The sequence below is a fragment of the Aethalodelphis obliquidens genome, unplaced genomic scaffold, assembly GCF_003676395.1.
Source record: "Aethalodelphis obliquidens isolate GAN/ISIS:26980383/991018 unplaced genomic scaffold, ASM367639v1 scaffold63, whole genome shotgun sequence".
In the NCBI taxonomy this organism is placed as follows: Eukaryota; Metazoa; Chordata; class Mammalia; order Artiodactyla; family Delphinidae; genus Aethalodelphis; species Aethalodelphis obliquidens.
The window spans coordinates 1,608,724-1,635,213 of NW_020838007.1; the positions used below are offsets into that span (position 1 = coordinate 1,608,724).

The 26,490-nt window shown below is 58.5% G+C and overlaps 2 protein-coding genes across 8 annotated transcripts; one reads left to right on the forward strand and one right to left on the reverse strand.

Moving 5' to 3' along the window:
• Positions 1 to 44: 44 nt before the first annotated feature.
• On the reverse strand, positions 45 to 6,419 carry LOC113610501 (mitotic-spindle organizing protein 2). Of its 2 annotated transcripts, XM_027088718.1 has the most exons (4): positions 5,950 to 6,419; positions 5,700 to 5,848; positions 4,665 to 4,844; positions 45 to 292 (listed from the first exon to the last, which is right to left on the reverse strand). In XM_027088718.1, exons 1-4 carry the CDS (start codon positions 6,111 to 6,113, stop codon positions 135 to 137), a joined length of 651 nt encoding a protein of 216 aa, XP_026944519.1. In that variant the 5' UTR covers positions 6,114 to 6,419; the 3' UTR covers positions 45 to 134. The 2 variants fall into 2 exon arrangements, with proteins under 2 accessions (XP_026944519.1, XP_026944518.1); XM_027088717.1 differs by lacking the exon at positions 4,665 to 4,844 and having other exon boundaries at positions 5,950 to 6,397.
• Positions 6,420 to 6,559: 140 nt separating this feature from the next.
• SMPD4 (sphingomyelin phosphodiesterase 4) lies at positions 6,560 to 26,484 on the forward strand. Of its 6 annotated transcripts, none has more exons than XM_027088713.1 (20): positions 6,560 to 6,688; positions 9,789 to 9,872; positions 11,528 to 11,614; positions 12,895 to 13,037; positions 13,169 to 13,244; positions 13,779 to 13,887; positions 13,991 to 14,043; positions 14,513 to 14,664; positions 16,432 to 16,564; positions 18,422 to 18,493; positions 21,049 to 21,135; positions 22,790 to 22,935; positions 23,407 to 23,497; positions 23,892 to 23,992; positions 24,365 to 24,528; positions 24,820 to 25,025; positions 25,246 to 25,479; positions 25,607 to 25,738; positions 25,830 to 25,958; positions 26,040 to 26,484. In XM_027088713.1, the coding sequence occupies exons 1-20, from the start codon at positions 6,614 to 6,616 to the stop codon at positions 26,367 to 26,369; spliced, it is 2,604 nt and encodes an 867-aa protein (XP_026944514.1). In that variant the 5' UTR covers positions 6,560 to 6,613; the 3' UTR covers positions 26,370 to 26,484. The 6 variants fall into 6 exon arrangements, with proteins under 6 accessions (XP_026944514.1, XP_026944517.1, XP_026944516.1 ...); XM_027088716.1 differs by lacking the exon at positions 6,560 to 6,688 and adding an exon at positions 6,718 to 6,878; XM_027088715.1 differs by lacking the exon at positions 6,560 to 6,688 and adding an exon at positions 6,940 to 6,958.
• Positions 26,485 to 26,490: the final 6 nt, after the last annotated feature.

The window sequence follows — 26,490 nt, forward strand, 5'->3', positions numbered from 1 at the left end:
CTTAATATATTCAAAAGGTAACAGAAGACATCTTGAACAGACCCTCAGGTTTTCAAAGAGGTTTATTACCAACAGGAGGAGCAGCCTGTCTGAGAGGCTGGCGGCCTGCGGTGGGCCCGTGCAAATCCTCTTGCTCAGGTGTTGCTCCGCGTGGGGCTCTTCCCCGGCCCGCCCACCTTGGGCAGCCTGGTGGCGCTGGGCTGGCGGGGCATCCTCTGGCTGGATCCTTCCCGGACACCGCGTTCTGGCAGCGTCGGGCCTCCGCCAAGGGCACCGCTGCCTTTGTTTCTCCCTGAGCAGACACAGAACACAGGTGTTAGCAACCTGGCAGAAGCCACCTCGCAACACCTATTGTCTGTGTCCCGAGAGCAGTGCCAGGGGCAGCTCGGCGTGTCGACCCCCAGCAACTGCCCTCCCCGCCAGACATGGTGACGCAGAAAGCGTGTTAGTCAGGCTTCTGGATTTGGATCTTGGAAGCTCTTCCTCATACATTTTCCTCCCTCTCCCCTCAGTGTTCTACAAATATTCAGGTTCACTGGGTCCTATGACTGGGCTCCTGCTGAGGACGCGCCCTGTCCATGGGGCGGTCACGCTCAGGTGCAGAGCACAGCTCTGGCCGCTCCCCCACTGGTAACCTGCCAGATTTAGCCTGTTTTCTGCCCACAGCCAGGAAAGTCTGCAGTCATGCCTGGGCCAGTGCCTGTGGCATCAGCAACAGAGAGGACCCCGGGGGACAAGCGTGCCTGGGTCACAGTCCCTCCCCGCTGGGCCTGCCTCAACCTGGGCTCTCCTTCGGCCCGCAGCTCTGACCCCCAGCCTCCATCCCAGTTTAGTCCAACAGCCTGCAGTGGGGAACCGGGGGCTCTTGGACAGAAGACATGACAGTTTCCTAGGGGCTTAAGTTGTTTCTGCTCACCGGCTGTCACTTGGGCAAGGAGAGGGACCTGCATTTGAGACTCAAGTCCGTGCTCTAATCCTCACACCTAGCTTCTCCCCAGGACTCCTGCAGGGATAGGATGGCCCTTCTCAAGACACTTCCTGGGAAAGTTCTTCCTCAGAGAGCAGGAGGTCTGTGCTGCCTGGCACGGGGGGTGGGTTGCAGTGGCATCAGCTTGGAACCCTGAAAGCTTGGGTTTTCCTGGCGTTGCTTCTCCCCGAGAGCCCATGTGTACTCGATTTGACAGAAGTGTAGTAGTAACGGGTTCCCCAGTGCCGGATGGAGTAGACAGGAACATGTGGTAGGGTGAAGCTGGGCCAACTCTGTCCCAGTGACTCCCGGAGACAGAAGCAAAAACATCACCCCTCATCTCTGGTACAAATGCTAATCTTCTGGTCCCCACTGACTGACCCTGTGAGTACATGGGCCCCACCACTCTGCAGGGTTTCCCAATGTGCCAGTGCCCTGCTCAGGCCATGCTTCCCCCTCCCCACCAAGGCTGAGCCAGGCCAAATCAGGTCCGTGGAGCCCGTGGCTTAGCCCCCGGTGCCGGGTGCTCCCAAAGCACAGCTCAGGCGCAGCTCCACCGCAAGCAGCAGGGCGGGTCCCAGCTGCAGGCCTCACTTTGAAGCCAGCTTTGCTTTTGCTTGCACATGTGTGAGTTTCCTCTCCCCCTCAGTGTAATGACCAGGGCCCCTCTGGACACTCAAGGATGAGAGGAAACTAGAAAAGAGCAAGTAATGTTCATCTTTAAATCTGACGAGGCCGATAAACCCTGGAAGTAAGAAACCAATGTAACTTTGAGTCATAGAAGGTGTCAAAGAAAACTATTTTAAGGATGAAAATAGCCCATTTATCCAGCTCAGTGTGATTCTTAGAACCCTAAAGGAATCACATGCTTTGGGCATTCGTGGGGAGACCCACTCAGGCCTCATTTTACACGCGGCTGTGGAGGTCAAGAAGGTTTGCAGAGCCCAGTGGACCCAGCAAGGGGCATCTGGGAGCTCGTCAGGCCTGCTCCAGCTCCCTCCTGACAGGGTTATTAGGGTCCGATGGAATGCAGTGAGGACTGGGGCTGAGCCAAGGGTGACCACAAGCTGCGGTGGGGGTGGTGGGGACATGCTCCCAGGCCTGGTTCCTGTGGGGCCCTCTTAAGGGTCAAAGACAGATAAGGGTGTCTGTTAAAAACAGTCCGGTTTACCCTCCTACCCCTGAAACCAGCTGTGGCCACTCAGTGTTGGATGCTCCCTAATGAAGCAAATGCCCCAAATTCACCAGCCCATTGCTACCCTTGACTCAGGGGGGGGGCCCTGAAGTTGGAGAACCACCCAGACCCGGTAGGACCCACTCTGCCATTGACCTTTGGAGTGGCCCCTGGGATCCCTGATCACCCACTCTTAGAGCTCTGCCGCAGAGCTGGGCAGGAACGAGAATTATAGAAAGCCCCAGAGCGCTTTCTCCTGGGTGGTGGGCGCACCCCCTTATGGAGTCACAGACCAGATGGCTGCTGAGGCCAAATGTCAGTGACCGGCTGTGAGCCAACACTGAAGGCATGTTGTGTGCGGAGGGGTGGGGGGACGGGTGGGTTAGAAATGAGAGGTAAAGAATACACCACAGCCCTGCTATCTGCAAGGCCAGCTGGGGGGGTCTGGTGGCCAGGATGAGCGGGCGGCCAGGGGTGTGCAGAGCACACAGCAGGGGCTTGATCGGTGCTTCCAGAACAGATACAGACAGAACAATGCACAACACGGACTGCACGTGTGCGCTTTAACCCTTAACTCAGCCCACACTTCTGGGGAGGTGATCCCTACATGGACATGCCTGTGACTCCTCCAGGCACACGGCCCGATGCCGTGTTGGGGAGAAGCTCGGCGTGAGTGCTCTGCAGCTGTGCTGCCCCCAGAGATGGGCTGCGAGCCACCTGCGTGGTCTTTAGCTTTTTTAAGAGCCATGTTAAAAAGTAAAAGAAACAGGAAATTGACTTAAATGTTTCAATTAACCCAAACATCCAGTATGTCATTTTAGCGGGTAATCAGTATAAAAGTTATCCGTGAGGTGTCCATTCCTTTCTGGTGCCAACGCTCGGGTACCTGTCCTCATGGCTCCACACACCAGACTCCACCTTATGCTTTCTGGGTGGGACATCTTTTTATAGAATGTGTGGTTTCCCTAAACTTCAACAGCACACAACTGAACCTAACTCCACGTCCTTACGAAGACAAGCCTAACCCCCCTGAGCTCTCAGGACAGAAATGGTGAGCCTGACAGGCCCCACAGGGCACCTGGATGGCCAGGAACCCAGAGAGCGAAGCCCTTGAGTGGGGCTCCAGCCCTTGGTCTGGGTCAATCTCACTCCGATTCTGAGGGAAACCTAAGGCCAGCTGGCTCCAACGTTCCCAAACCCCCACCACCAGCCTAGACCACCAAGGTCCCCCATTGCTTACTCTGTGACAATGCTCCTTATTTTCTCTACCCAGATCCTGCCATTAACCAGGTGACCAGAGATCTGCGTGGAGAGATGCTTTGACATGCAGCCTCAGAGATCTGTCTCATTGGTGGCCTCTGCCTCTTGGCCTCAGTGTACTCCTGGCACGGCCCCTTATCTGCCCTCTACCTCCACTGGGCATCTCCCCAGGGCCTCAGTGCCCTTGTACCCTGGCTGGTGGCCGCCCAGCCCAGCAGGACCTATGGCCTGAGCACTCAAGGGGAAACGACCCTGTGGGGCCCAGTGCCCCATGCCTCTCCAGTCCCTGGCCCGGGGCTTCCTCCCCACCTCCCATCCCTCTATGCAGTGCTCCCAGCCCCGCACCCCAACACACCCTTGACTGCACCCTCTCCCTCCCTCCCCCCACACCCTAGCTCAGCCCCCTCCCAGGGGATGCAGCAGCGCACAGGACTCTGCAGCTGGTGCGAGGGCCCTGCCCCCAGCTTGTTTAACTCCTGCTACTCCAGCAAGGCTGGTGCTGTCCTTCGAGACTGGACGCCCGTCACTGTCGGTATGTCTAGCCACTGGACAGACAGCGTGTCCACCCTGCAGCCCCACTGTGCCCTCAGCACTGAGAGCAGGCCTGGCACTGAGCAAGGGAGGGAGTGGCAAAACCCCCCAGTGAGGGGATCTCTCTCCTTTAGTCCCCACGCTCCTCAGGCCCCCTGTCCAAGCTCCAGGCACTCCTGGAACAGCAAGGTGGGTGATGCAGGGAGGGGCACGTGGGAGGGTGCAGCTAGAGCTCCCATGGCATTTCACACTCTAACACACCAGCCTCATCGTGCCTGGCAGTGCCTGGAAGGCACCCCCAGCTCAGAAACCAGGCAGTTGAGGGGACCCATGGTCTGATCCTCCAGGCAACCAGTCCAGGTGGGTGATGGCATCTAAGAGGCCCAGGTGCCTGTCACACCTCAGGCTTTGCTCTCCACAGCATACCACGCTGTCCCTTCCCCGCCCCTTGGGTGTCCTCCTCTGGGCTGGGGGCAGCTCTACAGAGCGCAAGTCTCACCAGCAGAGTTAGCCTTTGGGGACGGGGTGTGGGCCTGTCCTGTGAGCGCTGCACTTGTCTCTAGTGAGCGGAGCTGTGAAATCACGCCCTCAGTCCCTAAGCTGCGGGGCAGGGATGGCTCACTGGGTCCTGCCCTTGCAGCTCAAAGCTGCTCTGGCTTTCTGGGGGCCACAGCAGTTTCCACGGAAACAGGAGAGAGTACCAACCCCCAGAGATAAACCAATAAACGCAACCTGCAAAAGGAGAGAACAGGCAGCAAGAGAACCGGAGGGAACCGGGGGGCCCCGGAGAAAGAGGCGAGTGCGAGGCAGCTGGGCCGTGGAGCAGAACTGGAGAGGCCGCAGGCTGCAGGGCCGAGGAAAAGGAGGGCCTTGCGGGGGGGGTACAGTTCTCGGCAGAGAGAAAGGAGGCTGCTGGAGGTCAGAGAGAGACACAAAGAGAGCAGACAGCGTGCATCAGTGAGGAGGCCTGCACTCCAGTGCCCAGGGCCTCTCAGGACGGGGTCACGGGCGCCCAGGGCCCAGGCATACCCACCCACAGGGCCCAGCTGCCCTCCGCCCCAACGTCAGCCCCTTCTCAGGATGTTTCTGGCTAAGGAGCCAGCCTGGAGGTTCTGCTGCATTTCAGAGGGTTTCTGGGATGGGGAGCAAAGTAACACCCGAAGCGGATTAGAGCTCCATCATGACACCCTGGTCACCAGCACCTGCTCATCCCCCAGCCATGACCCTCCAAACTGAGGAGGCCCCTCGGGCCTCTGTACCCTGCCAGCCATGGCTTCCAGGCTGCGCCCACTCACAGCCCAAGGATGGAAGCTTCGCTGTCCAGATTCCTGGGTAGGACCTGGGCCGGGTGGGGTGCCAACAAGGGCACGCAGGAAAGCCTCTGCCCGCCCTGCTCCCTGAGGACTTCCGCAGAGGCTATACAGGTCATGAGGACAGGAACCAAAGCTGCCTTGTTCCCATGTTTGCGGGATAAAAACGTTCAGAGTAGAGATGGGGAGGAACTGGGGTCGCAAAAGTCCCAGACGAGGTCTAGCCTGCCTGGGTCTCCCACCCTGTGTCCTCCCGATCTGGAAGTGCACCCTCAAAAGTGGCAGCAAAGTCGAAGCTAGGGACGGGAGCCCAAGGGGCCAGACCTTGGATGGGCCCAGCCTGTCCTGGGACAAGAGGAACAGAAAGGCCTGCACTCACGGCCAAGCCCGCGCGGTGCCAGGCGCTGCTCCCCTTCCGCCCCCGTCCCCCTCCCCGCCGCCCAGGCCCGGCTCTGACCTCGGGTCTCAGGCACGCTGGGCGTGGGCAGGGGCGCCGCCGCGGGGTCCTGGGGCTCGCTCGCCAGCCTCTGCCCGGCGCACATGGACTTGAGCATCTGGAAGACTGCGAGGGGCGCCACGTTTAGCTTCAGCAAGTCCACCAGGATCCTGGCGAGAACACACGCTGCGGCAGTGAGCCCTACTCGCCCGGTCCGGCCGTCCCCGGGGACCCCGACTCCCCCGGGACCCCGCCTCCGCCGGGCGCTCACTTGAACACGTCGGGGTCCATGGCGCCGCCCGCCGCCTGCGCCAGCTCGAACAGCTCCATCTCCTCGGCGCTCAGCACCTTCTTCCGCCGCAGCGCCAGCTTCTGCAGGGCCGCCTCCAGCCCCGGTGGCGGCCCCGGCCCGGGCCCCGCGCCCGGCGCCGCCATCTGCGGACCGCAGAGGGTGTGCGCCGCTGGGTCCGGTTCCCGCTCCGCCCGGCCCCGCCCGGTCCGGCCCGCCGCGCCCCCTACCGGCCCGCCGCGCGCCCCTCTCCCCGCAGCGCCCACGCCATCCGGCGCTCAGACCCGGGCCCGGGCGGCTGCAGGCGTGCGTAAGACCGGGCCCTTGGAGACGGAGCTTCCCCGCGCGCTAGCCGAGGTGGCGGCACCCAGTACAGCGCGGGCATTCTGTGGGCGCTCAATAAATGCCCATCGGGGCCAGAGCGTAACTGTTCCGCGCCGACTCCCCGGTAGGGAGCGCACCTCGAAGCCCTAACGCACCGACACGTCTTCGCGCACGCGCGCTCCTTACGGCGGATTTCCCCGCTGCGCACGCGCGTTCCGAGGCGGGCCTTCGCTTTGCGCACGCGCCTTTTACTGTGTCAGCCAGAGGAGGTGGCGGCACATTTCCTGCTAGGCCGGGGGAACGTGACGCCACGCGCAGCTTGATGACGACATTTCGGCGCCGGGTCGCTGAATGGCGGCCTCGGTCCTTAAAGCCGGAGGCGCTGTGGTTCCTTCAGGTGAATGGTGGGAATCGCGCGTGGTCCGGCCTCGCGTCCCGGCCTCGCGTCCCGGCGGCCACCTCGAACTTCCGCCGAAACCAGCTCTGTTCCCACGCGAGCCCCGGGCCTCGGGCCGGGCCGGCAGGGCGCCGAGGGCCGGACTGCGACCTCCCGTCGCCTTCCCGCGCACCTCGCACGCCCCACCTCGGTGGCCCCGCGGTTAACGTTCGCTGCGCGCGGTGGAGGAGGGAGAGTCTGGGACTCAGCGAGCGGTGTGGAGGGAGCGGGGTGGGTCTCGGCCCCGGCCCGACCCGATCCTTCCTCGCCTCCCCCGGTGTGGGCCGTCTTTGCGGAGCCTCAGTTTCCGCGTCTGTGACACGGGGGCCCCGGTGCTCCCTTCACGGGGCAGTAGTGAGCGGCAGGCGGAAGCACGCCCCGTTCGCAGCGCGGCCAGAGGGAGGCCCTGGCGAGATTGGCGTTGACGGGGCTGCAGCTCACGGGAGGGACCCCGAAAGCGGATCGGAAGCCGTTCCTGAAGGCAGCGGGTGTGGAGGTGGCGGGATGAAGCGGAGGCTGGGCACACAGCGCAGGCGGCGTGGCGGGGAGACGCTGCCCTCTCCCCAAGGAGAGGCGCTTGGGCGCCTCGGGCTCATTCCTTCAGCCGCTACCTCTGCAAACTTGCTCTAAGCAAGGAGCAGCATTTAATTCATCATCTCTAAAGCTTTGCCCTTAGCAAACAGTTCAGGGTTTTATGTCGCTTTGATCGTTTTGGAGTAGTGCAGTGTTCCCTGGACCACTTGGTTAAGGACTGAAACGTTTTATTTAAGTCATCCTTAAAACTGAAACCCATAGCTAGTTTAATTAGGAGTTGAACAGTCTCAGTGTTACTGAACTCAGACTCGGCTCCTCCCAGCTCAAAAGCCAATACTCCAGAGACAAGTGTTGGTACAAAGGAAAGGTTGCTTTACTCAGAAGGCCAGCAACCGGGTAGAAGGTGGACTGGTGTCCCAGAACGCACTCCAAAGATTCTGCTCAGCCGTGACAGTTTTTAAAGGGAAGAAGGGGAAAGAATCTCAGGATCGAGGCAGAAGGTCAAGCTCTGCGTCATTTTCCATTGGGTGTGGACTGGCTGACTCCTCATGAGCTTTCTTCAGATGTTATCTTGCCTGCGTGATCTCCTGCCGGATTGCACAGGGAGAAGCTGGGGGTAGAGAGCTAGTCATTCTTTAAGTACTTAATTTTTCATTCCTACTTCTTTTAATCTAGGGAAGGAATCAATAGGTTAAGCAAGGTATTGTGTGCATTCAGTAGAGCATATGTCAGGAGTTAGGTTAAGTGTTGCCTGGTGACCTCATTTCTATAAGGTTTGAGGCGAACAGAAATGGGCAAACAGGAACGGGGCAAAGGAGCTGCTTACAGATCCCCACTGTCTGACATCATTCCATTTCTGTGGGATTAGGGGCAAAGGCTCATCTTCTGTAACTTCTTCATGCTGACATAGCGCGCAGTATTCTTAGAGTGGAAGATGTCAACGTGAGTCTGTGGCATCTCTTTGCTGACAATTTTAGTTGCCTGCTTACTAAAAATTGGGCAGAGCAAGCTACAATTATTTTGATGCCCACAAAGATATAGATTATTATGAGCAATAACGTTAATCTCATTGTCTTGAGGCCAGTTTTTGGAATCGTGCTAGCCACAGATGGAGCAGCTTATGTCATGGCTACTGTCTGGTCATCATGCATTTGGCTTTTTCTCTCTGGTGGCAGTTATAGTATCTGTAAAACAACTCAGGAGTGTACATCAGACACTGAAAGATTCTGTGACTCTCTTGTCCTAATCGTTAGCTGCTTGAGCCTGCTCTTTTGTGACTCAGGGAGACCTGGGAAACTTCAGCTTTTCTACAAACAAGAGGCAGGGGACATGGAGGGGCCTTTGTACAGGGGTGGGGAGTGTGCAGGTTTCTGCTCGGTTTCATGGGAAGGTGTTCAGAATACCTCAGCTGCCCACCCAGCATCTCCATCCACATACACTGCCAGTTGCCGCATCAGCACCGTTCCTCAGGCCATGGGCAGAGCTGTGCCAGGAAAGCCATCAGCAGCTCATCAGTGGGACTTGCATACTCCCTCTCTGCTCAGTCCGAGTCTGGATATTTTCAGTTTCTGATTGGGGGCACAGAGAGGTAGGATTCTGGAGAGCTACCCCTGATTTTCTGGTGGCTGTTCAAAGCCTCCATTGGCAAAGCTGGCTCGTCCCCTCCCTTCCTTCTCAGAGAGCACAAGTAAGACAGAGGAGATGTGTCCACCTGTCTCTATGGGAGAGTAGTGAGGAGGTCTGTGGGTTTGAGTCTTGGCTCTGCCATTCCCCAGCTGGCGGAGGGCAAGTGATTTTTCTCTCTGCCTCCATTTCCTTATCTGTACTGACCTCGTAGGGTTGTTATGAGGATGTATTTTCTACTCTTGCTTAACAAACTTTGCAGCTTAAAGCTTCATCTGTTGGTTGTCTCATGGTTATGTGTCAGAAATGCAGACTCAGCTGGGTTCTCTGCTCAGGGTCTCTCAAAGCTGAGATCGACCTGTTGGCCAGCTTTGCTCTTATCTGGAGGCTCTTGGGAAGAATCTGCTTTCAAGCTTATTCAGGTTGCTGGCAGGATCCAGCTCTTTGCAGTGGTAGAACCAAGGTCCCCATTTCGTTGCTGGCTATGAGTCAGGACTGCCCTGTATCTTACGGTTCTCACACTTGAGACTTTAATTGTATCTGCAAAACCCCTTCACAGCAGCACCTAGAAGAGTGTTTGAATGACCAGAGACAGGAATCTTGGATGGCTGTCTTTAGAATCCTGCCTGCCTGCCACCGAGGATTAAATGAGAAATGTATGGAGAACCCTCAGAACCAGGCCTGGCATGTGGCAAGTGCCACACAAGCTTAACCAAGTGTTCCCAAGGGCTCCCTGCCACAGACCTGGCTCCGGGGCTGGACACTGTGGACGGCAGGCACGTAAGCAGCATTTCTGTAAAGCGTGGGCCTTGGCAGTGCAGTGGTGCTGAGCTGTGCAGATATTCTCCTGGCCTTGTGTGTCTTGTGTGGCAGAGGTTGAGGTTTTGTCTTTGTCTCTCTGCAGTGGTCCTCTAAGACGGCCCGTCTGGACCCTGCCCAGGAGGCTGCCATGGCATTCCCCCACCTGCAGCAGCCCAGCTTCCTACTGGTAAGTGTCAGCTGCCCGCCCGCGTGCCAGGGTGATGGTCGCTCTGCAGCGGAGGGACTTGAGGGTTTTGCCACTGACTTGAAGAACTGTCCAGTGGTGATGTTTTGGGGGGATGTGCTGGAAATAACACTGGACTCGGGTGAGAACCCTCAGGCTCGACTCTGCCCTCTGTTGGTACAGGACCTTGGGTTTATGCAGCTGCTGAGCCCTGGTTTTCTCATTTACAAGAGGAGTTGATTGAAATGCCGTTTCCTCAGTCTCCTGGGGTGTGGGGAGGAGCAAGGGAGAAGGATGTACACCCACATTTTCACGTCTTGTAAATCCTTACACGAAAGCGAGGTGTTTTAATGACCGTAACTGTCATTGGTGAAAAACGGAAGGAGGCTGCTGTGCTGGGGCACTAGGCCTGCACTTTTTATAAACCTGTATTTGGAAGGATGTTCTTCTTCAGTGCCCCTCTAGAGCCAGCAGATCCGACCCAGGCCTGCACAGCCGGGTGTCTGCCTCTGACCGAGACCCTGTGGACTCCATCCTCGTGTGGAGGTGGCCAGGGCCTTGGATACCCTGGGCAAAGCCTTTGTGGTTAGAAACCTGGCCTTTCCTCCTGATGTTCATCCATGTGCACAGGGCCTTCTTCCCTTTGTGGTCAGAAAAGACGAGAGCTTTCCTTCACCCCTGATCTGGGGTACATTTCCTTCTTGTCCTGAATGTTTTCTGGCTTCTCCGTCGCCAGAGTGTTGGCATTTGGCTGAAGCTGTCTGTGGTTTTTGGCCTGCTGCGTCTCTGAAGGTAACAGATAAAGGACGTCTTGGGTCAGAGGGCCAGTGACAACAAATGGTAGCTCACAATCACAGGGCTATAAATGGTGGGTGGTTAGCCCCCGGGGAAACTTCCCATTCACGTGCACACACTCGGTGAGTGCTCTGATCTGTGTGGGGTCCCCCCCTGGCTGCGGGCTGACCCAGGAGCCAACCCCCTGCTTGTGGATTGGATCCGGGTGGATTTTGTTCTCATGATGTGCAGCTCTCTGAGGTAGCTGGGGTGCCTGACAGAGGGAGCTGGGAGCCAGCCTGGAAAGTCCTGGCCTAGAGAGCACGGGACCTGGCCTCGCCTAGGGGTGTCCTGTAGGCCCTGGACACACGCACGACCTGATGTGTGAGGTGCTGGGCAGTCAGGCCAGTGCTGTGTCTCATTCCTGCCCATCACTTGGATTACTGTTTGTTTATTTGTTTTTAAAGATTTATTTATCATTTATTTATTTAATTTATTTTTGGCTGTGTCAGGTCTTAGTTGCAGCGTGCAGGATCTTCGTTGAGGCATGCGGGATCTTTTGTTGCAGTGTGCGGGCTTCTCTCTAATTGTGGCTTGCAGGTTTTCTCTTTAGTTGTGGCGCACAGGCTCCAGGGCGCGTGGTCTCTCTAGTTGAGGCGCACAAGCTCAGTAGTTGTGGAGCGCCGGCTTAGTTGCCCCACAGCATGTGGGATCTTAATTCCCTGACTAGGGATTGAACCCGCGTCCCCTGCATTGTACGGCAGATTCTTTACCACTGGACCACCAGGGAAGTCCCTGGATTTCTGTTTTGACTCGCACCAGAATATCAGCAAAAGCTGCAAAGCAAATGTGCTCGCTTTATTTTGGTTTTTTGTGTCTCCTAGGCTAGCCTGAAAGCCGACTCTATAAGTAAACCCTTTGCACAGCGGTGCCAAGACTTGGTTAAAGTCATCGAGGACTTTCCAGCAAAGGTACAGTTCTGCAGCGTCTCTTGGGGGCGTGTCTCACACACTCCTGGAAAAGCATTCTCGCAGCCCCTGCCTCCCACCTCTGAGCGCTGCTCTGCGGAGGCCTGACCCTGTATTGTGACTCTCACGTTTGTGACACATGTAAACATGTGACCACGACCACGTAGACCAGACTTTCTCAGCCGTGGGCCTTCTGTCCCACATGGGACACTTAGCAGTGTCTGGAGGCATTTTTAGTTGCCACATGGGGTGGTGCTGCCGGCCCCGAGTGAGTGGAGGCCAGGCGTGCTGGCATCCGTCCCCCAGGGCACAGCACAGCCTCCAGGACAAAGACGCGTCCACCCCCAAATGTCAGCAGTGCCAAGGTTGAGCCCTGCTGTAAGTACTGAAAGTATGTGTTTACACCACGCCCTGAATTGGCAGAGTAAGTGCGGGTCAGTTCAGGAGGCCCGCCTGGACCAGGAGTTGCCACCAGATGACAGGAAGGGCTTGCCCTGAGGAAGAACGGATGGTTCCACCCTTTTTAGTAAAGCTCTCTTCGGGTCAGAAGTTTCTGGCATTTTTATTTTTATTTATTTAATATATTGATTGATTTATTGGCTGCGTTGGGTTTTCATTTTGCGCCTGGGCTTTCTCTGGTTGCGGTGAGCGGGGGCTACTCTTTCTTTTGGTGCGCAGGCTTCTCATTGCGGTAGCTTCTCTTGTTGTGGAGCACAGGCTCTAGGCGTGCGGGCTTCACTAGTTGTGGCTCGCAGACTCTAGAGTGCAGGCTCAGTAGTTGTGGCGCATGGGCTTAGTTGCTCCGCGGCATGTGGGATCTTCTCGGACCAGGGCTCGAACCTGTGTCCCCTGCATTGGCAGGCGGATTCTTAACCACTGCGCCACCAGGGACATCCCCACTGTGGGGTCTTATCCTCCTCTTTCCCTGCCCGACCCTTCTGCTTGCTCCCTGCGGTAGTGGGGGGTGAGGGCGGGTGGAGGCCTGGAGGCAAGTGGCAAGAATCACCCAGAGCATTTTGAACCTAGTGGATCTGGAAATTTGAACTGCCCCCCCCACCCCCAGAATTTTTAAATAAACCTTTTAATCATACGCTGGCTTATGTAACGGGGTCAGACATGAAGCAGCCACGCAAGCACAACAAAAGGATCCACAGCTGCTCCTGTGGGCGCCACTGGTCCTGCTGGTCTCCGGGCCAGGGAGTGACGTCCTTGGCCCAGGGCCAGCAAGGGAGGCAGGCAGTGGTCCCCAGGAGCTTGCCCAAAATCTCCCTGTGCTGTTGCAGGAGCTGCACGCCATCTTCCCGTGGCTGGTCGAGAGCATTTTTGGCAGCTTGGACGGCGTCCTGGCTGGGTGGAACCTCCGCTGCTTGCAGGGCCGCGTGAGCCCTGTGGAGTACAGTATCGCCATGGAATTCCTAGACCCCGGGTAGGTTGGTCTGTTACCCCAGAGGGACTGGACTTTCTCTCACAGTGATCTTGTTTGCAGTCACTGTTAAGGAACAGTCAAAGCAAGATGGTTCACGGTTCATTTGCCCTGTTTTTGTTGTTCATATTCAGGGGCCCAATGATGAAGTTGGTTTATAAACTTCAAGCTGAAGACTATAAATTTGACTTTCCTGTCTCTTACCTGCCTGTAAGTAAGCTATGGTGGTGAGAGCCAGGCTTGGGGCCAGGTGCCCCACGCAGTGGCTGCAGTGCTGGTGGGTGGGCAGGGGCCTGCAGGGCTGTGACAGTGGCCAGAACGTCATGGTATCTGTTCAGGGCCCAGGAGCCATCACAGATTGGAACTTCAATGGTTTTTTTTTTTTTCAAAGGTCATCTGAACTCTGCCAGTGGGAGGGCCTGGTTGGCTCCTGGCTGAGTGGCAGGGCCACGTGACTGGTAGCTTTGTCTTTCTGAGTTTCCAGTCCTGTGGGGGCGAATTAAGGGGTGGCACACTCATGGGTATGAGAAACAAAGCAGACAGGATCCATCGAGCGCCTGGCTGGGTCAGAGATGCACACAGCTGCAGCCCCGCTGTGGTGGGTCTGTGTGAGGACGAAGGGACAGAGTCTGCGTGAAGCTTTTTTGCACAAGCACCGCGCAGAGGACAGCACTGTTCCCCAGGGGGCTCTGTGTGTTGGGCTCCTCTGCAGCCTTCCCAAGAGCCACCTCTGTCTGTCCACAGGACCCTGTGAAGGCGTCCATCCAGGAGCGCGTGCTCCCCGACAGCCCTCTGTACCACAACAAGGTCCAGCTCCCCGCAGCCGGGGGCCTTGGCCTGCACCTGGCCCTCAGTATCCTTTGTCGGCCCCGCAGTGGGGGAGGCCGGGCGGCCAACACAGAGCTGGGTGGGGGGCCCCGACAGCCCTGTCATTTGCCCCCTGACATGGCCCTCAGATCCATTCGAGTATTACATGTTCTTCTTTGCCTTGAGCCTCATCACTCAAAAGGTACAGAAGGGGTGCCTCTGAGCTGGGTTTGCTTTACTGAAGCCCCGGTGCAGGGAGGGGCTGAGGCCCAGGGCTTGTGTCCACACAAAGAAGGGCTGGGCCAGCCATCGGCCTGCCTTTCTCCATTTCTCCTCCCTTTCCTACCTCCTTTCCCCGGGTCCCCCTCTCTTCAGCCTTTGCCCCTCAGGCCACCCTCACTTAGTGAGGATGACAGGCTGGGGGCAGGCTTGATGGGCCATGTGGGGTGGGCTGGTGCCCTGAGTGGTGGTCAGGGAGGCTTCCTGTAGGAGGTGGCTACTGGTGTGGGCAGGGTGGGGGGATGGGGATGTGTGTGGGCTGGTCAGGACTGAGGGGTCTAGTCAGGCCCTTTGTGGTGGGGGCTTTTCTCCTGGCACCGCCCTGTGATTGCTGGGTCAGCAGCCTGGGGCGGTGCCCACAGCCATGCGCTCACAGGAGCTTTGCTTTCCAGCCGCCCCCCGGGGCCCTCCACATCCGCACTTCAGACTGCGCCTACTTCATCCTGGTGGACAGGTACCTGGCGTGGTTCCTGCCCACAGAAGGCAGCGTGCTCCCCCCTCTCTCCTCCAGCCCGGGGGGGCCCAGCCCCTCACCGGCTCCCAGGTGAGTGGCTGAGATGGCCTGAGCCCACCACTAGGTAAGGCCTGGCCCTTCCTGGTTGGAGGGCATTGCTCATGGGGACAGTGGTGCCACTCCTTGTCTGGAGCACTTGCTTTTTTTAGGCCTGAGATTCTGCAGCCCCAGCTGAGCACAGGCTGGAGGTCAGGGTGAGGGGGACGTCTCTGAAGCAGGCAGGTTCTGTGGCCCTGTGGACGGGGCCTGGCTCTGGTATGGGAATGGGCCGTGTTCTGCTTGTGGCCGCCCTCTCCACACGCGGCACCCAAGCCCCATGCCCAGCGGTGAGCAGGGTGGTGAGGGACTCAAAGCCGAGAGCTGATTGGCAGCGCTGGGCGATTGGTCCTGGAGAGGAGGGGCTTGTGGGCAGCGCTGAGCTGTGGCCAAGTGAGACTAGCAGGGACCTGTGGACTCGGGGACCAGGCCTTTGTTGAGCCGGGGCCTGTGGTAAAGAGCCGCTGGCACAGGCAGAGCAGGAGGGGAGCGTGAGGCCAGCCTGTCCAGGGGTGAGGAGCCTGTGCTCCTCTGGCCCTTGCCTCACTATCCCCCACTCCTTCCCTGGAGGCTGCAGCTCTTTCCTGTAGGTGCTGTCCCCCCACATCTGCTGGCACGTGCTGTGCCGTTACCCCAAACTCGTGTGGACAGAAGCTCCCAAGGAAAGGGGATGGCGAGGAGGAGTGCGGGGGAGGGGCTGCACAGGTGTTGCTGATGCTGCGGCCTGGGGAGTGGGGGCCAGGGATCTGGGGTCGGGGGAGGACCCAAGTGTGGCCTGGATTCACACCCCCTCAAAGGCAGACTTCAGCTGCTAGGCAGTTTTCTGGGCTGGATTTGATTTGTTTTCACAAAATAATTTCAGATTTTACACATTGCTACATATAACAAAGAACTTTCACAGGCCCTTCATGCCTGTTGATTTCCGAGTTGTTTTATTCTGTTTAATCTGTGTGTGTTTTTTCGTGGGCCATTTGAATAAGTTATAGACACGACGCCGTTACCTCTTAACATTTCAGGGTGTGTTTTCTGAAAGTGTGTGCATCTCTGTAACCGCGGCCATTCCATTCAAATCAGGAGGCAGTGTTGCTGCCAGGCCACCATCTCATCCCCAGACCCCACTTGGGTTTCACCAGCTGCCCCACTCATGGCTGTCACGCAGCTGGGTTCCGTGCAGGGTCATTTCCCGCACGCGGCTGTGTCTCTGTTGTCCAGAAGGTCTCACAGCCTTTCCTGACCTTGACAGCTGGTGTGTGCACAGTGGGTTCTCAGGTGTTTCCCATGATTAGGCCCAGGTTGGGCATCGTTGGTGGGGGCACCGCAGTGGCAGCCGTGGTGCCCATGAGCCCGCTTGCTGGGCTGAGGGTGATGCCAGGTTTTCCTCCTGTAAAGTTAACGAAGGTCTTTGGGCCTCAGTTAGTGAACGGGGGACTTAGTGGGAAGATCCACTGAGCCCCTGCTCTTGTCAGCAGTGTCGGCATCTCTCATGGTCTTCATTTCAGCCAGATCCATTGTGAACAGGGTGGTTGGCAAACAACGCTTTTCTGATCTCACCCGTCCTGCGGTGAGATCTGCAGTGGGCAGATGTGGATGGAAAATTCACTCTTCTGTTTGTTTATTCACACATAGCAACATGGACTTGAGGGTCGTTGGACACTTCCATGGGTTGTACTTGTCGCTGCTGTCCTGGGTTTGAGGCCCAGATTGCTGTGGCCACACCCGTGGGAGCCTGCCGACAGAGATCTGCTTCTGTGTCTCCCTCAGGACGCCAGCCGTGCCTTTTGCATCCTACGGCCTGCACCACACCAGCCTCCTGAAGCGACACATCTCTCATCAGACGTCTGTGAATGCAGACCCCACCTCCCACGAGATCTGGAGGTCGGAGACGCTACTCCAGGTGAGAGCCTGGGTGCCTTCTCTGCTTCTGTTTCAGATAAACTGCTCAGCACCGCCCACCCCAGGGTGCAAGGGCCTAAAGACTGCCCCTTGGTCTGGGGGTGGCTGTCAATTGTTAGTGTCTCTGCTGTGACTGATGAGAAAGAATTTGCCCACCTGTCTCACCTCTGTGTTACTGGCAGTGTTTTCACCCCGGGACCCCCTGTCCACAGAGTCCTATTTTATTGTGGTGACACGATGGCTGCCCAGCCTTTCAGTTTCCAGTGGCTTGGGTCACCCTCTCTGACCGCTACTGTGGTTTGGGAGGGGTGGATAGTAAGCCCTGCTGCAGCAGGTGTTTAGGGCACTGAATGGGGGGGCCTCCCCTTGCTCAGCAGGACCCCATCCCCTCCATGCCAGGGGGCCCCAGTGGGGACGGCAGTCCTGTGTGTGACCTTATGCGGCTCCAGCAGACCCCAGGCCTGTCTCGCCACCTTGGAGATATTCTGCTGTTCTGATGCTGGATTCCAGGGCTGAGTGGGTCACCACAAGCCTGGCTTGTTGAGAGCCTGGAGTGTGGATGAGATGGGGTTCTGATTTTATTTGGGAACTGAGGTAAAATACACATAATGTAAAATCTAAGTCTTAACCATTTTAAAGCATATAGTTGAGTAGCGCTAAGTATGTTTACATTGTTGTAATGGGTTTCCAGAACCTTCCTATCCTGTAAGACTGAAAGTCTATACCTGTCAAACAGCAGCTCCTCAGTCCCCCTCCCACCAGCTCCCACACCCACCATCCTGCTTTGTTTCTGTGAATCTGACTCTTCTCGTTGCCTCTGTCAGTGGAATCACATAGTATTTTTCTTTTTAATGACTCACTGGCTTCACTCAGCATAATGTCTTCAAGGCTCATCCACGTTGTAGTATGTGTCAGAATTTCCTTTTTAAAGGTGAGTTAAATTCTGCTGTGTGTGTGTAACTATGTTTTGTTTATCTGTCCATCTGATGGACACTTGGGCTGCTTCCATCTCTTGGCTGTGGTGAACATGAGTGTGCAGTTCTCTCTTTAAGACCCTGCTTTCCGTCCTCTTGATTATCTGTTCTGAAGTGGGATTACTGGGCTGTACGGTAATTCTGTTTAGTTTTTTGAGGACCTGCCATGCTGTTTTCCATGGTGGCTGCACCATTTTTCATCCCCACCAGCAGTGCACAAGGGGTCCAGTTTCCCCACACCCTCGGAACACTTGTTGTTTTCTGGGTTTCTGACTGTGGCCACCCTAATCGTCGTGACTGGTCTGCTCTGCCCTGGTGACGTGTTGCTAAGCAGCGTTTCACGGCCTTGTTGGCCACGTGTGTATCTTATTTGGAGAAACGTCTATTCAAGTCCTTTGCCCATTTCTGAATTGGGATCTACTTTGTTGTTGACTTCTAGGCATTCTCTATATAGTCTGGATGTTAATCCTTTTTCAGATACATGATTTGCAAATATTTTCCTCCATTCTGTGGGCTACTTTTTTACTACGTATGTTGTGTCTTTTGATGCACTAAAGCTTTTAATTTTCATGAAGTCCAGTTTTTTCCTTTGTTGCCCATGTTTTTGGACTTACATCTAAGAAATTACTGTCAAATCCATTGTTGTGAAGCATTCCCCCATGCTTTCTTTTAAGGTTCTACAGTTTTAGCTCTTATATTCTAGGTCTTTGATGCATTTTGAGTTGTTTCTTGTTTACGATGTAGAGTGAGGGTCTGACTGTGCTCATTTGCATGTGAGCACCCTGTTTTCTCAGCAGCACATGTTGAAGAGGCTGTTCTTTCCCTCATTGAATGGTCTTGATGGCCTTGTCAAAGACCTTTTGACCAGCTATGCTTTTTTGCAGGTTTTTGTTGAAATGTGGCTTCATCATTATTCTTTGGAGATGTACCAAAAAATGCAGTCCCCTCACGCCAAGGTATGTTGCTGCCATGGTTTCTCTTCCCACCTCCCGCGCTGGCCCTGGTCGGCCTGCTGCTGCTTGTCCTTGATTTCAGTTAGTTTCAAGGACTGGCTAGTGGGACCCAGCAACCTGCCATCTCACCTCCCTCAAGTGCTGAGCAGCAGGCAGGTTGTCTTCTGTGCTGGGCTTGCACCCTGGCGGCTGAGGCCCATCCTCTCTGGGCCTCCCCATGCTACTTGCAGAGCCCTCTCCGTGGCAGCAGGAACAGATGTGGTTGTGGTGCTCGTGTTCTGGGGTGTGGGAGCCGTGGGTGCCTTTGGGAGTCACAGCGCCTCCTGCTGTCCTGCTGCGGTGGCACCCAGCAGACTCTGCCCACCTTGGTGGCCCTGCTGCCCTCCACGTCCTCCAGAGCAGCGGCAGCAGCCCTCCTGGTGGTGGGTGGGGTCTGACGCCCTCCTGCATGTGGCCTGGGCTGTCTCCTCCTCCTCTCCTTTTCCTCCTTCCCTTGCTGGGCAGCTCACGTGTGTGCAGAGGCCTGGAGTCCCTGGCCCCCTCCCGGGGTTGTGGCCACAGGGCTGGTCGGGGTAGAACAGTTCTGTTGAGTTAGGGAGAGGTGCTCAGGTCCACAGCCTGCGCGCAGGACTGCAGTGTACCGCTTCCGTGCAGCAGTTTGCTCCTTAGACTTTGCTTTTGCCGCTGCCAGTCAGACTCCTCAAGGGCTTCCTTAGGAATTAAGAATCTGTGGGTCACATTGGAACAGTGGCCTGTGCCCTTCCCTCGGTGGTCCTGCTCCCCAGCCCAGGGTTCTGCCGCACGGAGGACTGGGACGCAGACCCAATACTCCTCTTAGAGCGCAGGGTGTCCCAGCCTCCGTCCTTGGCCCCGCACAGGAGGAGGAGGAGGAGAACGGGGGTGGGGCCGGGAATCCATCCTGGGCTTCTCACGTCGCAAAGTGCCCACCATGCCCCCGTCTGCTTCCAGAGTGCACTTGCTGCTGCACGTTCCTGCCGCTGCCCGGCGGGCAGGGCTGGCTCCCCTGCAGGGCACGCGGGGCTTGGTCTCGCAGAGGCTGCTTCGCGGTGTCACCTTCCTGTCTGCACGTCTGTGTCGGGAGCCCAGGGTAGCCCACCCGCTTCAGGTCTTAGCTGTAGCTCTGCCGGCCAGAGGGCCCTTCCGAGCTGCTGGTCACCTGGGGGAACACCAAGTCCATATGGGGAGGGGTCTTCCCGCTCCTCCCCATGGTCACAGGAGGGTGAGAGCTGCTCAGGTTGACTTGGGTCGGTGCGGGGGAGGGCACCATGAAGGCCCCACCAGGCGCCAAGAAACCTTCTGCCCTTTGCCACCTGTTGAGGCCGAAAAACAAAACCTGAGGAGGTGGGGTGTGTGGGAAACCAAGGCCCCTGCCGTCTGTCCAGGCCTGCCCCACACCACGTGGAAGTCCTTGCTGGCCCCACGTAACCCTGGGGTCAGTTTGCCGGGTTTTCTGGGTGCAGGAAGTGCAGCTCCTGGAGCTCCCTTGGTGTGGTTGTGGCCGGGCTGGGTGCAGGCGCATGCACGCTCCCTGCAGGGTGCTCTGGGCCCGGGCTGGGGCCTGAAGTGGGACCGTGGGCTCCCCATTTCCTTGCTGAGTGCGGCCGTGCCCCTTCCTGCCCCAGCCCTGCGTGTCTCTGGCTGTGCCCGTCTCCCCAGCGTCTGGCACGTTCCTCCAGGCCTCTTCTGTGTGAAGCATGGCGCTGGGGCAGGAGGCGGGCCCTCATGGGGCAGGACGTGTGCTGGGCCGGCTCTGGCTGTGCTTAGCTGCAGGGAGATAGGGTGGAGGTTCTGGTGTTGGGGGCGGACGGTGTGCCAGCTCAGCTGTTACCCCTGGCCTCAGGGTTCCAGCTGCCTCTGGGTGTGTGTGGCTTAGTGTCTGGGGGCTCCTGGTGAGGTAGAGGGAGGTAGAGGTTGGTCTTCCCAGAATTAGAACCAGTAAGTGTTAGCACCACGTTAACCATTTCCAGGATGTGGGGCCTGGTGGGCTGGGAACCAGCCCCGTGCACAAAACCTTTCAGGATGGGACTCTGATTGGGTCTTTAACACCTAGGAATTGATTCCATCATGTGCTGATAAATTTCTTTTCCGGACAACCCAGGAAGTCCAATAAATTACATATTTTTCTCTTCTGGGCAGAGGCCTCCATCTAGAACTGGCTTCTCAAGTTTCTTTACTGAGCCTGGGTCTTCGGGCCTTGGTGACCAGTAGCGTGTCCCAGGGAGGTGGATGGGCTGCTGACACGTGCTGCACCCAGTGCAATGGGGTCGGGCTGACCTCAGGGGCTGGAGGGGCCTCCCAGGTGACCTTGCGGTTCTGTCCTCCCTCTGCCTGGCAGCTGGAGGATCACGCCTGGAGGGGGTGGTTGGCGTCTCATTGGCCTGATGCTGCTGGGCTGTGATTGTTTGGATTGTCACTGACTTGTGCTTTTGTTTTTTGTTTTTCTTGTCCTTACTTCTGGGCTCTTTCTCACTATTTCTTTCTCTCCCCTCCTCCTCCCCCCGCCCTCTCCTCTCGGCTTCTCTGCTGTTGTCTCTCAGCTGGAGGTCCTGCACTACCGTCTCAGTGTCTGCAGCGCCCTCCACAGCCCTGCCCAACCCAGCCTCCAGGCCCTCCACGCCCACCAAGTACTGGCTGCTTTCGTTTTGTTCCCTTTCACCCCCGCCCCATGGTTTAACCCCAGAGCTCATGTCCTGCGCAGTAGCCAAGGTCTGGCTGGGGGCCGGCTGGGGTGACCAGAGACCAGTTCCAAGCACAGCCAGGCCCTTCGGCCTGGACCTGGGTTCAGGGTGTGCGGCCACATGGCTGGGAGTGATGCACAAGATCCCACTGGCTGTGGGGGAGGTCACCGAACCCACCTGGCCAAGCCCCAGGCCAACCAAGGTGTCGAGTCCTCGGGTGTCTTAGGGCTCCGTGCTTAGCCCCGGTTCGTGGGGGCAAAGTAGTGTGGCCTTTGCAGTACAGGCCTGGTGCTGGGGACTGACCAAGGATGTGGAGGCCCTGGGGCTCATGGGCAGTGACCTTGTGGGGACTGCCGTCTGCTTAGGCAGGAGTGACCAGGGATGGACTGTGGTCAGTGAGCTGGGTGTTTGGGGCCAATGGCATTGTGAAGTTTGCTGCTCCATGACACGACCGCTGGGAAGTCTGGGCAGAGACGTGTGTCTGGAGCTGTGCTCACGGCCAGGGATCTGTCCCCCTCGCCCTAGGTGGGGCCACACACCACTGAACTTGAATTTGAGCAGATGCAGCAGCTGCACTGAGGAGGGAGAGAATGTTCCAGAAGGGGTGCTGAGGGCGGGCCACATGCAGAAGTGGGTGCCACTCAGGCCTGGGCTGGGGAGGGCCTCACCTGGCAAAGAGCAGGGCCCCTGCCTTCACCTCCACAGCGGGAGGCCTGGCCCCATAAGTGTCCACATGCAGCTGTGACCAGGGGCTCCTGTGGGCATTTGGCTCAGGGAAGGGGGAGGCACTGGAAGAAAGCACTTTGACTGACAAATGTAGAGAGAAAGTAGCCCAGTGGTGTCCAGTGTGGTTGCTGGGCGTGGGGCAGGGAGTTGCCCCTGCAAACGTGGAGGGCAGGGGCGAGATGCGGTGGGGGTTTCAGTTCCTGGGAACGATAAAGGGGATAGCTCCCTAGGCAGAGTCACGGCCTGGCACAGAGGATGCTCTGTGGTTTTTTATTACTGTTAAAGTATCCCTTTTTTTTTTTTTCCAAAACGCTGCAAATCTACCATATAATGATCTAAAGATAGACACATGCAGAAGGACATTACCCCCGCCTCCCACCCCAGGCATAGCGGCCTTGGGGTGTGTTGCATGGGCCTGTGGAGGCATTTCCGTGCCAGGGAGGCCTGTGCAGACCGTGCCCTGGGCAGCGGGGGGTGGGAAGGGCTGCCGGTCAGTGCCCGGCTTCCTGCACGTAGGGCCGGGAGCCGCCTTCACCCCACTTGGCGTTGCTCACCTTGGGGTGAAGCTGCTAAGAGCACTTCCAACAAGTCTGTCAAGGCCCGAGGGGTGGGCGTGGGGAGCAGGCGGCCGGCCCCCAGTCTTCCCCCGTGTGTGGGGTGGTCTCAGAGACCCTCCTGGCCTTTGTGAACCAAAAGCTGAGCTCGCAGGACTGAGGGCGTTTGTCTCAGAGGCTCCATGAAGGGGGTTGAAGTGCAGGGAAGCACATGGCAGAGCTTCTGCCCCAGTGGCTGTCCCAGGGTGCCATGTGCGGTGCATCCATGGGGGGAGAGGCACAGCCCAGCACGAGGTACTGACGAGGGCCCTCCCCCCCAGGAGTCCTTCATGCCCACCGAGGAGCATGTGCTGGTGGTGCGGCTGCTGCTGAAGCACCTGCACGCCTTCGCCAACAGCCTGCGGCCCGAGCAGGCCTCGCCCTCTGCGCACTCCCACGCCGCCAGCCCCCTGGAGGAGTTCAAACGGTGGGTATGGGCTGTGGGCAGGGGGGCAGTCACCTCAAGCCCTCCTGGGACTGTCTCCTCACTGCCACCCTGGCCCAGAGGTGGGTGGGGGCCGCCTGGCTGCTTCTCAGGCTGGCCTAGGAGAGGCCCCATCTTGCTGCCCCCTCTTCCCCCTTCTTCCCCTGTGGCAGGAGAGCAGCAGGCTGCTCGGTGCTGCACCTCACCCCCACGCCACCCCACCCCGGCAGGGCAAGGGCCGTGGCCTGACTCCCAGGCCAACAGGGCCAGCAGAGCTGGCGATGCGTGGGCCGTGCTGAGCTGAGGTGCACACAGGAGCCACACTGGATCGGCCACGTGTGTTGTGTGTCCCTGGAATGTTCTCTAACTTCTCTGAACTTTCGAATTTCCTCTGAGGAATGGGGCTAAAAATAGGAGGCCTTGCCCCCAGGGGGTGCCAGGCTCCCCTGTGAGGTGATGCCCCCTCCCCCACAGGGCCGCCATCCCGAGGTTTGTCCAGCAGAAGCTCTACCTCTTTCTGCAGCACTGCTTTGGCCACTGGCCCCTGGACGCGTCGTTCAGAGCTGTGAGTGTTGTCCTACGGCCTTTGCCCTGCGTGTGCACATGAGGGAAGGGAGGCCTTGGGGGCCTCCTGTGCTGTTCCGCCAGCCGCGACCTTGAACCCAGCTGTCCACGCAGGGTGGGTTCCCAGCTTCACGCAGCTGCCCTCCGCTGCACTCGGGGGAAAGCCTGCTGGGTGACCTGTTCTGAGGGGCCAGGCATCTTGAGGGGGCTTGAACCCAGCTGTCCACGCAGGGTGGGTTCCCAGCTTCACGCAGCTGCCCTCCGCTGCACTCGGGGGAAAGCCTGCTGGGTGACCTGATCTGAGGGGCCAGGCATCTTGAGGGGGCACGGGCTCCCCCTGCGCCCCTGCTCACCTGAGTGCCAGCCACCTGCCCCAGCTGCACGTGTTTCCCCAGGTCCTGGAGATGTGGCTGAGCTACCTGCAGCCCTGGAGGTACGCGCCTGAGAAGCAGGCCCCAAGCAGCGACTGCCAGGCCCGGAGTGTGTCAGAGAGATGGTGAGCCCAGACCCGAGGTCCTGCAGGCAGGGGGCCCGGGCCACCCCCTTGTCCCCTGCTGGGACTTGTCCAGGTTCCAGGATTGCTCTCTTGGGGACAACGGGCGGCCTCTGTCCTTCTGTCTCTTTCCCACATCGACTCACATAAACCTCCCCATAGCCCTTCCTAGCCAGCCCTGCAGTGTGGCTGCCCCGCCCCCAGTGGCCTTGTTCCTGGGAATGGGCCTCGTCCGTGGAGGATTCTGTCCTTGGGGCCTCACCTTTGCCCACTTGTCCTGCCCCCTCGTGTCACCCCCGGCCCCTCTGCCACCATTCGTGATACCTGGGGGAGACCGGAAGCTGAAGAGAAGCCCTGATGTGCGTCTGCCCGTAGGGCGCCCTTCGTGCAAGAGAACCTGCTTGTGTACACCAAGCTCTTCCTCGGCTTCCTGAGCCGCGCACTGCGCACGGACCTTGTCAGCCCCAAGAACGCACTCATGGTGTTCCGCGTGGCCAAGGTCTTCGCGCAGCCAAACCTGGCTGAGATGATCCAGCGGGGTGAGGCCCCTGCCAGCCCTGTCACCTGTGCGCTCGCAGGGGTTGCGTGTGTGCCCCACAGGAGGGGAACGGAGCTCTGAGCCGCATCCCCTGGTGGCTCGTAGTGGCTTTGGGAGGCTGTGGGCTGCTGTTGGGCTCTCCTCATAGCTACTCCCTTGTGGAGATGGGTGGGGGTGGAGGGACTTCTGGGAGCTGGGCCTGCGCTGTGCGGTCACTGCCCTCGGGGACCTATGGTGGGACCCGATGTCCGTGCTCTTAGAGCCGCAGCCAGGCTCACATCCTGCCTTCCAGGCGAGCAGCTGTTTCTGGAGCCCGAGCTGGTCATCCCCCACCGCCAGCACAGGCTCTTCACGGTGCCCACGTTCACTGGCAGCTTCCTGTCGTCATGGCCACCAGCCATCACCGACGCCTCCTTCAAGGTGAAGAGCCACGTGTACAGCCTGGAGGGCCAGGACTGCAAGTACACCCCAATGTTCGGGCCCGAGATCCGGGCACTGGTGAGTAGTCGGGGCCCTCTGGGCTCTGGCATTTCACACCCCTTCCCTGTCTTGTTCAGTGGAGTCTAGTTTCTTTCTGATGATAGATGTACCCTCTTGGAAAGTGCACCTTAGTCCTTAAAACTCATTTTAAGTTTTCCATCGTGTGGAAGCCACCCCTGGGCTGTCGGTGCCATGAGGCGGCCCCGAGCCAGCTAACCACCCACCCACCCACCCACAGGTCTTGCGTCTGGCTCAGCTTATCACACAGGCCAAGCAGACGGCCAAGTCCCTCTCTGACCAGTATGGGGAGAGCACGGCCGCCCGTCCCTTCCTGTCGTGGCTGGGCTTCTACCCCGCGGACACCAATGGCTCCTACCCGGGCAATGACCTGGATGAGATGGGGCAGGACAGCGTCCGCAAGACGGACGAGTACCTGGAGAAGGCCCTGGAGTACCTGTGCCAAGTGTTCCGGGTACGTCCTTGGCCCTGCTCACCTCCCCCAGGTGTCACGTGCCTGGGCCCCTCGTTGCCGTTTGAGGCCCAGCGGGGGGGAAGGCCTCCCTCCACCTTGGAAGTGACGGCAGGCATCTCCCCGACAGCTCAGCGAGGCCCAGCTCGCCCAGCTCACACTCGCCCTGGGGACCACGCAGGATGAGAACGGGAAGAAGCAGCTCCCAGACTGCATCGTGGGGGAGGACGGACTCATCCTCACACCCCTGGGCCGGTATCAGGTGAGGCCCACATCCCGAAGGGTCGGGCTCTCCAGGGCCCTCTGGGCAGTGTGGCCATGGCTCCCGGGGGCTCACCTCCTGCTGCTTCCAGATCATCAACGGGCTTCGGCGCTTTGACATCGAGTACCAAGGAGACTCGGAGCTGCAGCCCATCCGGAGCTACGAGATTGCCAGCCTGGTCCGAGTGCTCTTCCGACTGTCCTCCGCCATCAACCGCAGGGTGAGTGTGGGAGGGAGGGCCACCCCCCCGCCCCGCCAGCCCGCGAGCGGCAGGTGAGAGTGGGCCCTGTCTGTGCTCTAGTTCGCAGGTCAGATGGCGGCCCTGTGTTCACGGGCCGACTTCCTCGGCAGCTTCTGTCGCTACCACCTCCTGGAGCCTGGGCTGTCGGACAGGCGCCTGCTGAGCCCCGTGGGGCGGGGGCATGCGGCCAGCCTTGCCCGGGGCCCCCGGCTCAGCCTGCGCTTCCTGGGCAGCTACCGGACGCTGCTGGCCCTGCTGCTGGCCTTCTTCGTGGCCTCTCTGTTCTGCATCGGGCCTCTGCTCTGTGCCCTGCTCCTCGTGCTGGGCTATGTCCTCTACGCCGTGGCCATGACACTGCTAACCGAGCAGGGCAAGCTGCACCAGCTCTGACTGCAGGCCGGCCACCACCCCCAGGCACCAGGGAGGCCACTCTGCACCCAACACCTGTCACCTTCGTGCTTCCAGGGGGCGTTTTCTTGCAGCCCTGGAACCATCTGAAGAGAACCTGAAA

Bases quoted from the DNA above. Each gene is read 5' to 3' on its own strand.
- LOC113610501 (XM_027088718.1), bottom strand. From the start codon at position 6,113: ATGGCGGCGCCGGGCGCGGGGCCCGGGCCGGGGCCGCCACCGGGGCTG. The intron at 5,849-5,949 runs GTGAGCGCCCGG...TGTTCTCGCCAG, and splicing joins ATGGACCCCGACGTGTTCAA to GATCCTGGTGGACTTGCTGA. The intron at 4,845-5,699 runs GTCAGAGCCGGG...TCTGACCTCCAG, and splicing joins CAGCGTGCCTGAGACCCGAG to CAGCCTCCTTTCTCTCTGCC.
- SMPD4 (XM_027088711.1), top strand. From the start codon at position 9,539: ATGTATGGAGAACCCTCAGAACCAGGCCTGGCATGTGGCAAGTGCCAC. The intron at 24,529-24,819 runs GTGAGGCCCCTG...CCTGCCTTCCAG, and splicing joins GGCTGAGATGATCCAGCGGG to GCGAGCAGCTGTTTCTGGAG. The intron at 25,480-25,606 runs GTACGTCCTTGG...TCTCCCCGACAG, and splicing joins ACCTGTGCCAAGTGTTCCGG to CTCAGCGAGGCCCAGCTCGC.